This window comes from Perognathus longimembris, chromosome 21 (assembly GCF_023159225.1).
Source record: "Perognathus longimembris pacificus isolate PPM17 chromosome 21, ASM2315922v1, whole genome shotgun sequence".
Classification (NCBI taxonomy): domain Eukaryota; kingdom Metazoa; phylum Chordata; class Mammalia; order Rodentia; family Heteromyidae; genus Perognathus; species Perognathus longimembris.
Window position 1 is genome coordinate 28,592,177 of NC_063181.1, and position 16,387 is coordinate 28,608,563.

General features: G+C 36.3%; 1 protein-coding gene across 1 annotated transcript in view; it reads right to left on the reverse strand.

Moving 5' to 3' along the window:
* Positions 1–3,791: 3,791 nt before the first annotated feature.
* Snx25 (sorting nexin 25) overlaps positions 3,792–16,387 on the reverse strand; it is a 95,148-nt gene continuing 82,552 nt past the window's right edge. The window contains exons 13-19 of the mRNA XM_048330828.1: positions 15,662–15,775; positions 14,476–14,640; positions 12,675–12,792; positions 8,668–8,734; positions 5,875–6,056; positions 5,251–5,351; positions 3,792–4,410 (exon numbers count right to left, since the gene is read on the reverse strand). Coding sequence (XP_048186785.1) covers positions 4,330–4,410; positions 5,251–5,351; positions 5,875–6,056; positions 8,668–8,734; positions 12,675–12,792; positions 14,476–14,640; positions 15,662–15,775 — 828 coding nt within the window. The 3' untranslated portion in view covers positions 3,792–4,329. The remainder of the gene's footprint in view (positions 4,411–5,250; positions 5,352–5,874; positions 6,057–8,667; positions 8,735–12,674; positions 12,793–14,475; positions 14,641–15,661; positions 15,776–16,387) is intronic.

Consider the following 16,387-nt stretch of genomic DNA (forward strand, 5'->3'; position numbering starts at 1 on the left):
ACTTAATTTTTTCACAAAAATAAGGGCCAAAGAAATGCCCAGGATTAGGCTTTCAAACAATATTTATGAAAAGTATATTTATCATTTCTATAAATTGTTATTGCTAAAAGCTACTTGATTAACTTGAAAAATGATTTAAGAATCAGGTACCAGTGGCTCATGCCTGTAATCCTAGCTACTCAGGAGGCTGAGATTTGATTATAGCAGTTCAAAGCCAGCCTGGGCAGAAAAGTTCAGGAGAGTCTTATATCCAACAAACCATTCAGAAAAAGTCAGATGTGGCACTGAGGCTCAAATGGTAGAGCACTAGCCTTGAGCACAAAGAAGCTCAGGGATAGCACTCAGGCCTAGAGTTCAAGCTCCAGGACTCCAAGTCTTCCACAAGAAAACCATTTACTATTAATTAACACAAGATGATTTTCCTTAGCTTTATCTCATTTTCTCCATTTTTTTAAGCCTCAGATAACCTCAATACAGGATGAACTATGAAAAAAATTCAGTTTGAAGCCCTCTCATATGAAAATTAAAAATATCAAAAGTCTCTTTCCTTCTACCTTCATACTGTCACTAAAATGCATAAAATTGTGAGGCAACTGTATATTTGTGAATTACACATATATATGTATTAAAATGAGGAGTCAAAGATAATGTAACATCTTTTGATCAATACAGTTTCTCAGTGAAACTGATATGGCTTTAGTTTATAAATCAAAATATTCTTTCCAATGGATTTAAAGAAGATCTCTAGTAGAATAGGAGAAAAAGGCAGTTAATATATAAGTGATATCACTACAACTGGTGCACAGCAGGAAACTACCTGGTCTTGTTTTAATTTCATGGATTGTTTTGGCTTTATAAAAAAGGAAGAACTTTCAACACAGCTATGTTAGATATCCTCACGTAGTTATATTCTTCTGACACCAAAATAATATAAACTTGAACAAGTACTTCACTAGTTGAATACTACATTATCTCTGCTACTATTATGTGTCTCTCAAGGTTTTATAATATGAATCTAATTCCTGACCACAAACTTGTTTTAATTGTCTGAATACCATCATTGTAATATTCTTCAACTATTTGAAATCTAGATTTTCTGTCAGTATTCTTTTTTCTATGTCTAATCCAGTTCCAAATGCTATCCTTTAAGAATGCTATAAAAGGAACACAGTATTTTCATTGTTATTTTTTGCTATGTTGCCCAAGATGGTCTCAAACTTCTATCTCCGTCTCCTGAGTAGCTAGGACTACAAGAGTAGCTACAAGAGAACATAATAAAGGAGTAATTGTGACATTAGTGACATATTTAATGGATCTGCTATCTTCAGCCCAACCATTTTTTTGTTTTGTTTTGTTTCTTGCCAGTCCTGGGGCTTGAACTCAGGGCCTGAGCACTATCTCTGGCTTCTTTTGCTCAAGGCTAGCACTCTACCTCTTTTTTTTTTTTTTTTGGCCAGTCCTAGGCCGTGAACTCAGGGCCTGAGCACTGTCCCTGGCTTCTGTTTTGCTCAAGGCTAGCACTCTGCCACTTGAGCCACAGCGCCCCTTCTGGCTATTTTCTGTATATGCGGTGCTGAGGAATCGAACCCAGGGCCTCATGTATACAAGGCAAGCACTCTTGCCACTAAGCCACATTCCCAGCCTGTAAAGACCACTTTTCAAACTACCATTAAAATACATGTTTCAGGGCTGGGAATGTAGTATAATGGTAAAGTGCTTGGTTAGAATGAGTGAGGCCTGGAGCTTTGATCTCTTAACACTGGAAAAACAATACAAACATAAAGTATACATCAGAGAAATCCTAAACATTAAGAATCTGACACATGTCATATGTGGTACTATGCTATCCCTAAATGTGAATCCAACATGGAACTTAAGATTTCAGTTTACTGTACTTACCAAAAGTGATGATCTGGGGCCTGCAAATCACTACATTAACCTATAAATGCCATTTGTCTTTAACTCAAGTGAGCTGAGGCTTCCAAATTATTATCTTAAAAACTTCTGGAATATTCATTATAGTTACTAACTCGTAAATTAAGAAATACTGAGGCATCAGAATATTTTCCCTTGTGTGCAGTATAAATTTAACAGCAAGAGTTAAGTGACCGCATAGAGTTATACAGAAGATAGGCATTTCCAGTAATTGTTGTGGTAAGTACTTTAGGCTTGGCACCTTCAAATTTCTTAGCTACACTAAATGCATTTTAAGTGGTCTTTTCAATATCACTTTGAATTCATACGCACACAAATAACCAACTTTGGGTTTTTCTGAAGTCTCAAATATCTTGGTTTCAAAAAGAAACGATTAAAAAGCTATAACCAAAAGAATCTCAAAGATAAAATTTGGTGTACTAGTTTTTAATACTAATTCAGAATTTATCAACAATTAGAGCTATACCTATTCCACGTGAATAAATGTTTAGTAATTTCTTTTGTGAAATCAAACAATTTTTGAATTGCAATTGTTTTGTTTGCACTTCTTTTGGGGGCTGGAGATGTTAAGTGTTTTATTATCACTGTTCAGGAAATGGTGAAGTCCCAACAAACATTCAATGACTTCTCTATGGCCCCACTGTCAAAAACAAAACATCTGTATTATGGGTCTCACCAATGCCCCTCAAGTTCAGGCTGAATAACATAATCAAGTCCACAAAGCCTCCCAAGTAACATCCCTTCTCTATTTTCCTGATCTTCTTTCAAGGTTCAGTTCACAATCTTACTTCCCTAACACCTCATTTTAGCACTAATTTGGCTAATTTCATGCACTAAAAAGCATGTATTTCACATACATATGTGTGGACAAAGCAGTACCACCTCGCAGAAGTACTTTAGTGGACTGTATTTTCTACAAAGCACTCAATATTTTCATGAACTTTGACTCTGCTTTTGTAAAGAGTTACACTGAGTTCTCCCTTGAATCTACCATATTTCAACTAACACATTTGTAAATACTTGCATACTACCCAACATATTTACTTATAAGTTTATAAGCTAATTCTAGCTTCCACAAATAAGGGAAAACATACATCCTTTGTCTCTGAGCCTGACTTACTTCACTTAACATGATTTTTCCAGGTCTTCCCATTTCTTTACAAATGGTACATTATTCTTTCTAATGAATGAGTAAAATTCTATTGTGTTTGTATACCACATTTTCTTAATCAATTCATCCATTGAGGAGCATCTGGACTCATTTGTATCTTGGTTATACCGAATGTACATGTAATGAACATGGTTGTGCTGGTGGCTATACTGTGTCCTGGTTTGTAATCATTAATATAAATGTCCAGGGTGGAACTGGTGGATTGTAGAGTAGTTCTATGTTTTTCTGAGGAACCTACACATTGCTTTCCAGAGTGGTTGAACAAGTTTACATCCCCATCAACAGTGTAATAGGGTTCCATTTTGGCCACATCCTCACTAGCATCTATTACTGTTTTTTTCGTAATGGTGTAATTTCAATGTCATTTTGATTTGCATTTTATTTATGGCCAGAGAAGAAATCAAATCAAGTACTTTAAAGGGGTAGGGTAGGAAGGGTATAGATGAACTGTAGAGAGAAGAGGGGGAGAATATAGTCAAAAATTCAATGTATATCCTGTAAAATTAAGACGAATGAGGTGGCCACGGGAGGGATGAGAGAATATTGAAAGGGTGACACTGATCAAGACTTATCCATAAACTTCTTTGTTAAATGGCAACACCTCTGTAAAACTACCTACAGATAACAAAAAATATTTTGAATTGTTTCAACTTCTCTTTTTGAGATATAAACATCTTTAAGATCATTGAGCACTATAATTCATTTTTATATTTTATTGCTTCAAATGCTTCAAACTATGGGAAATCTTTGGTAAAAATAAAGACAAAATTTTCACAGTAACTTTACACAAAGCATTGCACAACAATGTTTCTCATACACGTGAAATAACACAGGAATGTCTATAATCCTCAGTGAGGAAATCAACTGTACAATATTCATATTCATAGTTCTTCATTTTAAAACAAAACTGGTTTCCATAAATATTTAAAATATGTCCTAGGTACTTGTCACCTATTAACATTTGTATTTCAACCAGCATGTTGAACTTTAAAGTATTAATAGTATTTAAGTAAAATTAATAAACAGAATTTTTTTGTTGTGGCCTACTACAGTATCCAGTCTCCCTCTCCCTCAATTCTGCTTGTTTACGTAAAACTAGAGGGAAGAACTGAAATAAAAATAAAAATTGGTATGGTTCTCAGTCAGGCCCTCTATGGAAAAGAGGAAAATGTTTCATGTCTATTATTACACAGACATTTCTCTGGTGGCTGATTTGTGCAGTCTCAGACTTGACCAGCCTTGAATTGATCTAAGTGAGTTCTTAGCTCAGGACACAGTTCAATTAGTAGCAGCTCCAACAGCACCTGCACCAAGAAAAAAGAAAAAAAGTAGAAGTATGAAGATTTCTCCCAAGAGTTTACTCAAAGATCCTCTATGTCTCAGTTCAAAGTCCAATTTTAGTTCCAAAACTGGCACAAAAGGGACTCTTAGATGAAAGGAACTAATGCTATATAAACTCAGTTTATTTCATGGCCTATTAACCATTATCATGCCATCCACACTATTTAACATTGGTAACTCTAATTTGAATGATGACTGAGAGGAAGTGGAGGTGTAACTCAAGAGCTAAGAGTGCTACTCTTGAGTAAAAAAGTCAAGTGTGAGACTCTGAGTTTAAGCCCAGTAGCAGCACAAAAAAGAAGAAAAGATGACTGGCAAACAGTGTACTTTAAAGCAAACCAAGCAACCTTGCAAATCTGCATCAGAATAGAGACAGGGAGAATGTAAGGATGACCATGCTGTGCTCACTGTGGTACTCTGTTTTTTTTCTAACCAAAGAAACAGGCAAAAAAAAAAAAAAAAATGAGGCAAGAAAATAGATACAGCATTATCACAGTAAGAATACAGAGGCCTGGCACCAGTGGCTCACACCTATAAGTTACTCGAGAGGCTGAGAATTGAGGATTGCAGTTCAAAGCCAACCTGGGCAGAAAAGTCCATGAAACTCTTATCTCCAACAAAAACTACTCAGAAAAAGCTGAAGGTGGCCCTGTGGCTCAAGTGGTGGAGTGCAGCACCCAGGCCATGAGTTCAAGCCCCAGGACTGGCAAAAAAAAAGATTATAAAGGATTAATTTTTACCCATGTTTGAACAGAAACATGAAACCCAAGAAATAATTATCTAAGTGGCTTCAATTTACTCACATATAATAGATGCTTGTTGGCTCTTCTTTCTTGAAGTGCCTTGAATATTTTTATTATACCATGGCGGGCATTCTGCTGTCCAACAAGGCTCTGAAGTGTATCTGTAAAATTAACACTTCTGTTTTCTAATGCATTGTTAAAGAGTGAATCCTATCCCTAAGCCACATACCCAGCTCTGAAAACCATCGATTGTGTCTGAAATAGCTACTGATAAAGTTATCCAGTGTGCATTCAGTGGAGGTGTCTCAGATGCATATGTATCATAGCTCATAAAAGCACTAGATCATGCTAAGGCAATAAGAATGTGAGTGGTCAGTCATTGCAAATGTTTAAAATAATGTCCACTTAGCACATTGCTCTTACTAGTTAACAAAATTTTTAACATATTTCTAAAATTTTACATTAATAAAATATTAGCCTGATCTCTAAAGCACTTTCATTATTAGCACATTTCTGTAGTTAAATGTTCTTAAGATTCTCAGTATAACTTAGAAAGAAATAGCTTTAACAGAAAAGCCAGATGCTTAAAATTAAAATATTTCCTGAGAGACAGAAATGAAAATATTTCACAGGGCTGCCATTTCCTTCTTATTTCTGCACCCTCTGATAGAAAGCCAGCCTCACCTGGAATGTTTTCAAGTAGCTTTTGCTGCGCCTTCTGTTTTGTTTCCTGACTTCCTGCGTCACTTCTAATTGCAGATGGTGCTGCCAATTTCCCATTTGGCCAAAAAGCATCCCGGAAAACACCGATGTAGTAAATCAACATTTGCTCACTGAAAATCCAGTTCACTGTGTCCCGGATTTGTCTTGTAAGAGGAAAAATTTTGCTTAGATGAGGTTTTTCAACAAATATGTACTCTGTTCTGAAAAAATATTCATTCAGGGGTAGGTGAAGGTGCAACCTGATCTAAATGTTTGATAAATAAAACTAGAAATGGAATTCTCAAACTCTGGCTCTGTAAGTTTTTTTTCTCATCTTGATCATATGAGATGACCGCTCATTTTGGGAGCTCAGGTTCTCATTGGCACAAACCTCTCAAAATGTTTGCCCTGAAGTTCCAATCTGCATAGACAAGAACCTACAGAATGATTTAAGCTTGTAACTGCTCTAATTATCTATGAAGCATTGTAACCTGAAAGATTCACTTCTGCCTTTTTGGGGTTTGAACTCACATGTCGTTTTTCTAGGCAGGCAATCTATCCCTTGGGTCACACTTCCAACCATTTTCTACACTGTTTATTTTTGAAATAGGGTCTGTTTCTAAGTGCATACTTGGACCATAATCTACCTATTATGGGCTTCCCACCATGGCTGGAATGACAGGAGTGTGCCACTATGTCTAGCTTACTCTGTTGAGAATGGAGGCTTGCAAACTTTTCTGTGCCCTGGCTGGCCTGGAATCACCATCCTCTGATTTGAGCCTCCCATGTAGCTAAGAGAAGAGATGTGTACTCCTGTGCCCAGTTACTCCTGGGTTGAGAAAGAGTCTTATGAATTTTTATGCCTGGCTAGTGTAGTACTTACTAGCTAGACAATTTCAAATATTGACAAGAATAAAAATTGGCAAATACTTGATTTGCACTTATGCATAAATGGTTTTTGTCTACTTAGTAAAGTCTTTTATACAATCCTATTAGTTGATCAAATTTTAACCAGTTCTACTTCAAAGAGATAAGTAAACATGAATCAAAAAAGCCCAGGAGTGGTTGTTAGGTTGGAAGGAAGAAGCTTTTCTATTCAAAAGGGGAAAATAATTATTTTAGACTGTTAATGCCAGAAAAACTTAAAGCTTCAAATTTGATTTATGACAATCAAAAAATCTTTAAGAATCTGACTTCCCAACCAAACTTTAAAAAAGGATAATATAAAAGTTTCAGAAATGGCTCTGAAACTAGTATTTCAAGCCTAGTACTTTGCACATCTTAGTCACTTTTAAATGAGTAAATTATACTGAGTCAAGCTATAAGGTTAATTCTGTTCTAATACTAAGTTTCCTATGATACTTCTTAATTAATTTATTGTCAACATGTACAGAGGGGTTACAGTTTCATATGTAAGGCAGTGAGTACATTTCTTATCAAACTTGTTACCTCTTCCCTCATTTTTCTCCCTCCTTCCCCCTTTTTTCCTTCACTCCCCCCCCCCATGAATTGTACAGTTTGATAACAGCATATAGTGTTGTAGGTAATGCTGTTGCATTGGTTCACCTTTTAGCCTTTGTCTTTATGTTGCTTAGAATTGTACAATTCAAATCTAGATCAAATAAAGCCATTCTATTACTTTAATGGAATTTCTGTGCTGCTTTATATAAATAAATTTTTTGACTACCACCTGGAGTATATTACTGCCTATGACTGTTTTGGCTACATGGAATTGATAGCTGTATTGCCAAAAGGATTTTTAATTTAAGAGAATACCTGCTGACCTGCCTGCTTAACTTTTATGAAAAATCTGTTGTTCTCTGTGTAGTCTTTGCTTTAGGTTAATCAGTGGTGGTCCAAGAAGTGAAGGAACAAAATTTAAGATTTAAAATTAGGTAACTCTTACCTAAAGTTATATAAATATACATATATATAATATTATATAATATATTATACCACCCAAAACCTTTAGAAGGCTTTGAAGCAAATCTGGTATGTGAGACACTAATTTTTCTAGACAAAAGGCCTATGTTATATGTCATCATCTGCTAAAGGTAAAAATAGCAAAGTGCCATGTGCTCTTATACTCTCCACCTGATAAACCCACTGAAATGAAATAACTGAAAATTCTCTAAAAGTTGCTTTCCCTCTGTTTCCATGAAAAGAATTGCAAAGTGTATTTACCACTCATAAAGCACAATAAACCATAACATTTTATAATTAGAAGCCAATATCATAAAAAGGAACAAAGAATGTATACATGATTTTCTAAAAGTGGCAAGAAAAACAAATATGCAATGCTGAGGAGAAGGCTGTTTTGTTAATTTTCTTACTCGGGTCCATCAATACTGAGCAGTTTGCCTAAGATGGAAATGAGTTAAACATACTATTTTTATGGTTAAAACAAAACATCAAGTAACTAAATATGTCTCTGATAGACAACTAAAATTATTTTATTATTATTAAGGTGTTGTACACAGGGGTTACTATTTCACAATTCAGGTGATACATTTGGGCCATGTCACCCTTTCCTTCGCTTTCCCTGTTTCTTCCTCCTGTTCCTGCCCATAAGTTGCATACAAAACTTTTATTCAATCTTAGAAATTTGGTTATGACCACAAAGAAAATATAATCTATTTGTAAATCAATATAAAAGAGTAACCAACACATTTTCTTTATATATTTTATATGGTAAAAGAAGAGAATCATTGGCTATTATTCCTAAAGTATTTAACTAGTTGTCATGGATTCAAACATTAATTTTTAATAACTCACTTGTTGATAGTTCTTCCAAAAGTGACCTGAACGAGAGCAATTAATGTTCTCCTCACCCACTTAAACACTGAAATGTAAATCAGAGAAAAAAATTTTATCACAGAATAGCACAATTATGGAAACTTTACAAAACACAAATCTTACCACTTAATTCAGTCTGAGTCCTGACATAAATCAGTGTGTTTTCTTTGTCGTTGTTGTTTTATGCAGAATTTGGGTTTTAGCATACAGTCTTTCCGCTCAGGAAAATTCCTCAGACCAAGTTTTCATTTTATTACTAAGCAACTTATGAGATGAAATCTAAGAAGGTATCCACCACCCCCAACTTCTAGTTGTCTACAGAACAGCTGAGCTAGCATGTGGAAATAATACTTCACTTCCTGTGTCCCCACCCCAGGCTACTGACAATATGCCTGTTCCCCACTAGAAACAGCGAAGTTCTAAATTTAGGTTTCTGTCTGGCTTGCTGAACCCAGTTTTCTAACACTCAGTTCTGAATGAGAAACATCTATAGTCAAATGTTAACAAATATTGTCAAATATTATAAAGTGGTATGTCTAACTGTTCCCACTTAAATAGTAGCCTGTAGAACATTATGTATTTGGGGAAAGAAAGGAAAAATGCGAAAAGCCAGAATTGTGAATGGGATCTGAATTCCACAATCTCCAGCACCATTTTCTTTAACAGGCAGTCAGACACTTGTTAGACCTCAGTTTTCTCATCTGGAAAAGGATGAGATTAACATGAGCTTTACTTTTTTCCCCCTTTCTCTTCTGTGTGAGAAAGACTCTACAGACCCCAACTTTTGTTATTTAATAAGGAAAAACATTTTTGTAGGTGCATAATATGAACATAAACCACTGAAGGCAAAAAAAGCTATGATTACATAAAATTTAATCTCCAGCTCCATTTGAAATGCTTAGCTATGCTGGGAATATGACCTAGTGGCAAGAGTGCTTGAAATGCTTAGCTAGTGACAATGGAGATAAGAAATCAAGCCTCATGCACCCAGCAAGAAAACCTAAAATGAGCAAATTCACAAAGATCTTTTCATTAGCCCATCCACAGAAGTGAAGGTCAACCACATAACTGTAACCTCTCTGCATTTCACCTTTATAACACTTTTTAAAAAAGAGAACAACAGACCTATTACTAGACCTATTACTAGCCATTTCTAATTTAAAAAGTTATCTTTAAGAGGTTGTGCAAAACAGTTTCCTTTAAACAAAGCAGTTTATAAATATACCTTAATCAATGGATCTAAATGCCCAATTAAGGTACTATTAACCTCCAAGTTAACAGTCAAGCCTTAGAATCAGATCCATGCCTCAAAACTGTCTTGAACTCTTAGATGGGATTTGCTAGAATACTGTCAAGTATGTAGACATGTTAATTTTTAGTTCCTCTTTTGGGCTGGATGAGCATGTCTGTTATGATAACTTTTCTGCCTTTCTGGGACAAGAAAGGTAGTTCAGAGGGCCTGAGGACAAAAGCAACTCTAGGAGACATGCATGGAAGTTCAGTAGGTATAAAAACAAAACAAAACAAAACACTGCTCCTGGGTCATTTTTATATACTGAACTCCAAATCATTTTGTTACAAATACTCTCTTATCACTGATATCCCCTTGCTCTACTTTTTCCACCCCTTCAGGACCCTTCCTCCACAAAATAGACCCATTCCTCCTTTTTCATTTGTTCAAAGCTACAGAAGCAGCTGCAGCAGCATGAAGCTTTGCTGATGGCAAATATATCACATCTCATTATAAAGGATGTTCTATTTATTCCCCTTTGAAATGTCACTGGAAAAGCACACATGCTTCTGAGCAGGCTTTCCATGGAAGACATGGCACCCTGTGAGGACATCATTTTTTAGGTCTATCCTGGCTGCTGTCTGGTTCTGGCACATCTACTAGGTCTCTTAGTCTCTTTGTATTTATGGAAAAGGGCAAGCCAGCCAAGTCTACAATAGTAGTAGTACATCCTCGTTTTTTAACAACACAGGGAAAATTCATGATTTCAGGGACCAGCTTTCATTGAGGAAAGGACAAACCTCGGGTGGAAAACTGTCTTTCTCTTCTCATGTTAAATTTAGTTAAACATCAGTGTATAGCTTCCAAAGTTCAAATAGGGAAAGTCACAGATTTTCCTTTCATTATTGAAATTATGCTAAAATGAATGAACTTCCATACACACACACACACACACACACACACACACACACACACATTTGGGGCTGCCTTCAGTATAGAATGTAATACCATTGATTGCTTAATGTGAAATCCATTTTTGGATTCTTTCAATGCTAATTCATTGAAAGAAAAATCTATAAAAAATTTTGTTTCCCTACAGAGTATTATATAAAACATATATCCAAAGTGATGATGACTGAAATTATGTATTTTCTTAGTTTTGGCTTAGAAGAAAAGGGTCAATGAACAAGATTCATTAATTCTGGCCCCTGAAATTCTCTTTTCTGTTGAGTCATCAGTGTAGCCACCTTAGCATTTTATTGATCACCTACTCAGGATTAATGCACTGTAAAAGATGCTAAGGATTAAAATACATAGATGATATACTTAAGATTATAATATAACTTTTTCTTGTTAGTAATTTTTCACATGTCTAAGTGACATGTTAGAGGATTTACAAGTGTAAAGAACACTCAGCTTCGTTTTCCATGTAAGACCACTCTTTGCCTACATTTCCCCTCAAGAGAAGAGGATGAGTAGAAACAGCCCAGGATAATCATTTTATTAGTGGGTGACATGAATGTGTATCATATACTTTTGCTCTTTTCTTTTTTGTTTCCTCTTCGAAGTGATTAGAAGGCATGTAAGCACCTGCCATATCTCCAGCTAGTACTGAATCTCCAGGTAAGACCACGTAGACAGGTCTCACAAGTATGAGGGTTACAAAGCTGTGAACAGGTGAGCAGAGAATACTAAGTTCTGTTCAGGACTCCAGACTAAGGCATGTAGTTTACCTTTCATCAAAATACTGTTCTGGAGCCAAGCACTCATGTAGCTCTTAAGAAAATAATATTTTGATCCCCAGTTTGCAAATATTCTTTTAAGAATCTCTAGGGAAGGATTTCTCAGCTCCAGTACTGTCACTGTGGCTAGGTAACTCTTATGGATGCTCTAGAGAGCACTTAAGGATGACACTCAGTATTATCTTCTCACCAGATGCCAGCTGTACTTCCCAGCCCTAGACTGTGACAACCAAATGTCTCCAGGAATCACCAAGTGTCACCCACCTCCCTCTACCAAATCACTGTACTAGAGGAATGAGAATGAAAAATGGGACAGAAGCTTTCCTGCCATCTCTGGCCATAATGCTATCCTAGCACCAAAACCATACCTTTAAACAAGAAGACTCTTCCTCTGTTAGGAAGACTCTTTGTCTGCTAGAAAAAATATCTTCAGTATGACTTCTGGTGATAAAGCAAGCAACAATGTTGAATCATATAAAAGAAATTAACTGCATTTTATCCTTCTGTATTGAGAGGAACATATAAGGACAAATCATGATCAAACTTGAGAGTACAGGGTTGCTCTATATCTGAGGTGTCTTCAGCACTAATATGAAACACAAAGAATACCTTCATCATCTGGTTGGTCCTTAAAACTATTTATTAAGGCTGAGAATATGGCTTAGTGGTAGAGTGCTTACCTCGTATACATGAAGGCCTGGTTCGATTCCTCAGCACCACATATATAGAAAAAGCTCGAAGTGGTGCTGTGGCTCAAGTGGTAGAGTGCTATCCTTGAGCAAAAAGAAGTCAGGGACAGTGCTCAGGCCCTGAGTTCAAGCCTCAAGACTGGCAATGCCCCCCTCCAAAAAAAACCCTATTTGTTAACCCCCCCCCAAAAAAAACTACTTCTTAAATAAATGAACACATGAACATAAATACATATCTGATGCATTTTAGGAATAAAGTAACATTAACTGAGCCTCACTTAGCCAGGCAATAGTATTAAACAATAGTAAAAATAACAAGCTTACTTCCTCGAAGTTCAAAAATCTCCCCAATCAGCATGAAACATGGTTCAGCCAAGGAGTCTTTCTTCCCATCCACATCATCACCATAGTCTGACAGGTCACTGTCTTCCTCTATCTCTTCCTGGGGATACAGCAAGTAATAGGATGCATGTAACTTAGCCACGGAAATCCTAGCTGTTTTCCTTCTTCAAGTATAAATTCCAAAGTATTTGCTCTTAGCCTTCCATAGTTCCTCAACTTTTATGCAGAGATCCATCCTTTTTCAATGTGGAACACAAAGTGCTTTTTCGGAAGAAAATTTTTGATTCTTAAAGACTTATTCAAGGTTTAGTAAAACATGCTAATTAAAAAAAAACAATAATTCTCTATCCCCAGATTAAAATCTTAATTAGTAGATTGTAGGATACTCTTCTAAAAATTATAGAAAAGTATTAAACTTTCAAAAGGCTTTTAACATAAATGATTTTGAGTTCATTACTACTTTCTTTCTAAATATGTATAGTTTAAAGTAATAGTTATTTCTAAAGCTCTCCCCAAGCTTTCACTATGTTAGTCTCATTTCCTGACCTAAACAACAGGAAGTTTCAGTTCTAAACTTATTACCAGGCACATACCAAGTCAGTACACATGAATACAATGGAGAATATAAACTTCTAGCACCCAACAGTGATCTATACACACACACACACACACACACACACACACACACACACACACACACAGAGAGAGAGAGACAATTTCTACAGAACAAGGTAAAGTCATGAAGGCCCAAACATCAAGCAGTGGAAGACATGAGGATATTTAGTCATGTCTGCCTAAAGATAAAAGTGGAAGCCATAGGATCAGGCAGTGGGCTATAACAGGCCTCTGGTTGGCATCAGGTTATAAGAGGAAAGGACTGAGAATTCTCAGAAGCAACTTCACCGATGTTCAACAATATCAAATACTTCTAAGAATCACTTTACAGGGTGAATTAGCCATGTGCCTATCCCAAGGGGTTCAAACACAAAAGGGAGGCAGGCAATGGAGGTAAGCAATAGAACCTTGATGGAAGGCTATGGGAGAGGAGTTGGGTGGGAGAAGTTGATTTACACACAGAGCTAGTCAGAGCTGTGGGCTCTAGGATGCACATATTTCTCCTGGCAAAGAACAGAGTAAAGCAATACATTCTTTATCGTGGTCAGTCCCTCTCTGCAAGCTCATTAAGCCAACCCTGGTAAAGAAGCATAGCCATCTGGAAAAAGACTAAGGAAAAGCCAAATTCTGGACAGGTTTTCTGCAATTTTCTAGAAAGCCAAACAGGAGCTTCAGTAATTTACATATGGATCAAGACCTACACGTCAGAATATGAGATTGAAAATGAATGTAGTCACTCTCTTTAGACATTCCTTTACTCATATATATATATACACATATATATATATATGTATATATATATATTGCTACCAGATCATCTTGCTTCACTTTTTAAAATGAAATTGAAACTCCCAAGCCTGGCGTAAAGCCGTGTCTTATGTTCTAGGAAAACAGCACAGAAACCTGCTAGTTGTCTCACAATCAGAACCTTCTCTCCTGAACTTTCAACAGCCAACTTCTCCAGTGAGTCTTGTATCTTCATTTTTTTCCAGCTGACTTACAGGGGATGGCAAGCAGATGCTCCAAAATATGACAGCAAAACATCAAGAAAAACGGATGTATTTGCTTTGCATTAGAAACAAGATTTCAACCAGCACATTACTTCAGACTTTAAAAAGAGATCTGTATGAACATACTACAAAAGTGGTAAAATCTTCTGAACACTCACCTCCTGATGGGAGAAGAAGTCACGAGGAAGTTTTTCCAAAAATGAGGATAATGAAAAGGAGTTTTTTTTCCCCTGCACATCAATAACCTTGAGGTAGTCAGGAGAAGGGCTCAAAAAGGCATAAAGTGCTTCACTTTGACACAGTCGTTCATCTGAAAGTAGATTCTGTGGGGGGAAAAAAAAGAGGACTGATGGATTGATTACTTCTACGTAGGAAATTCTATGCTTCTGGGAGCCACTACAAGCATGGCAAACAAGATAAAAGTGGTCATGTCATGGGCTTACTTTCATCATTAATTATAAACTTAAAAACCTTTTCCCTTTCTCTCTGCAATAAGCTACATGTGATCAATTTTTAGTAATTTTAGTGGCAAATGCTCCTGTCAGGGGGTAAGTCTTTCTGTGGTAGTCAGTCTGCTTATGGGAGATTCCATGCAGAGAACAGAACTCCTCTACTCTGTTGTGCTTGGTGGCACAAACAGTTCTTACCTTGCTCCTACTCACAGATCTAAAGAGCTACTACTGCCTTTGAAAGACAACTTTCCTCATTTGTGTTTGAGTAACTTAAGAGGTTTGCAAATAATTCATAGATATCACTAAAGATTCTTATAATTGTGTTCTTATAAGTTTGTTCTTATAATTTGTATGCCTGCTGAGAAAATAACCTGGAGTTATTACAGAATGGACCTGCCTACAGGGCTATAGCTTCATTCCACTGTATCCACCTACTTCCCAAACAGTGTTATATAGTTATATAACTGTTTTCATTGACATGTGAACTAAAAATTTCCTTGAGATTTGTACATATTTATCTGGCCTAGCAATGAGGATCCCAGAAAATAAATCATTTGTTTATGTATAAGCCAATGCTTACACAGAAACACGACATGCTTATGCAGATAGTAGGATGCTGTGTGTACTTTGATAAGACATGGAATTTATGAGTGAATAGACCAATGGAAACTATCACCCACTGGTAGTTGTTCAGTAAGATGCACAGCAGCTAGTAACCTCTGGTGGCAGTTTAGGCACCATGGGGAGAAAACTGCATGCCACTAGTGACAGCAAGTTTAGCAGGTCTTGCAAAAACAAAAAGCAAACTAGTCAGCTCTTAGGATGGGGCTAAATGTTTAACTTCAAACAGTAAATTGTTTCCTATCATAGCCAAAACATTTCAGTTTCTTACCTGTAAAAACTTATTTAATTGATTCTTTGACTTTTCCAGAAACTTGTGATCTACAGATTTGAAAGGCAGCTTGCTAAGAGAAGGCAACTGGACTTTTTTTAAAGAAGGGACACACTGAGGGGGAAAAATTAAATGTTAGTGTTTTGAAATTACATTTCAGTCTTTTAAAAAGTCTTACAGTAACAAACAGAACAAACCAGTGTCTTCCTTTTGAATTTGTTCCTCTGCTATTTTAGTCTTTGATTTTTTTCTGCTTTTTTTGAGACAGTTTTGCTATGCAGTCCAAGCTGGACTCAGGCTCATGATCCTCCTATCTCAGCCTTCCAAGGACAGGGAATACAGATGTGGATCACATACTCCGCTAAAATCTACCCATTTAAATCAAGCTAAATTGGATGGAAAAATTAAAGCTCATCCACAGACCTACAAATTCTTACAAACTAAGAAACCAAAAAGTCAGGTGACAATGCTATATATGTAACTCTGGGTCACAAAAGCTTTCGCTTAGATGTATATTTTGCTGGATACTATTGGCTCGCTCCTGTAGTCACAGCTATTCAAGAGGCTCAAATCTGAGGATTGTGGTTCAAATCCAGTCCAGGTAAAAATGTCTGTGAAACTATCTTTAATTAATCAGAAAAATGCTAAACTAGAGGCATGGTTAAAGTAGTAGCCATGATCAGAAAACCAAACTTGACCCCTAGTTCTAGCCCTAGTACCAGCAAA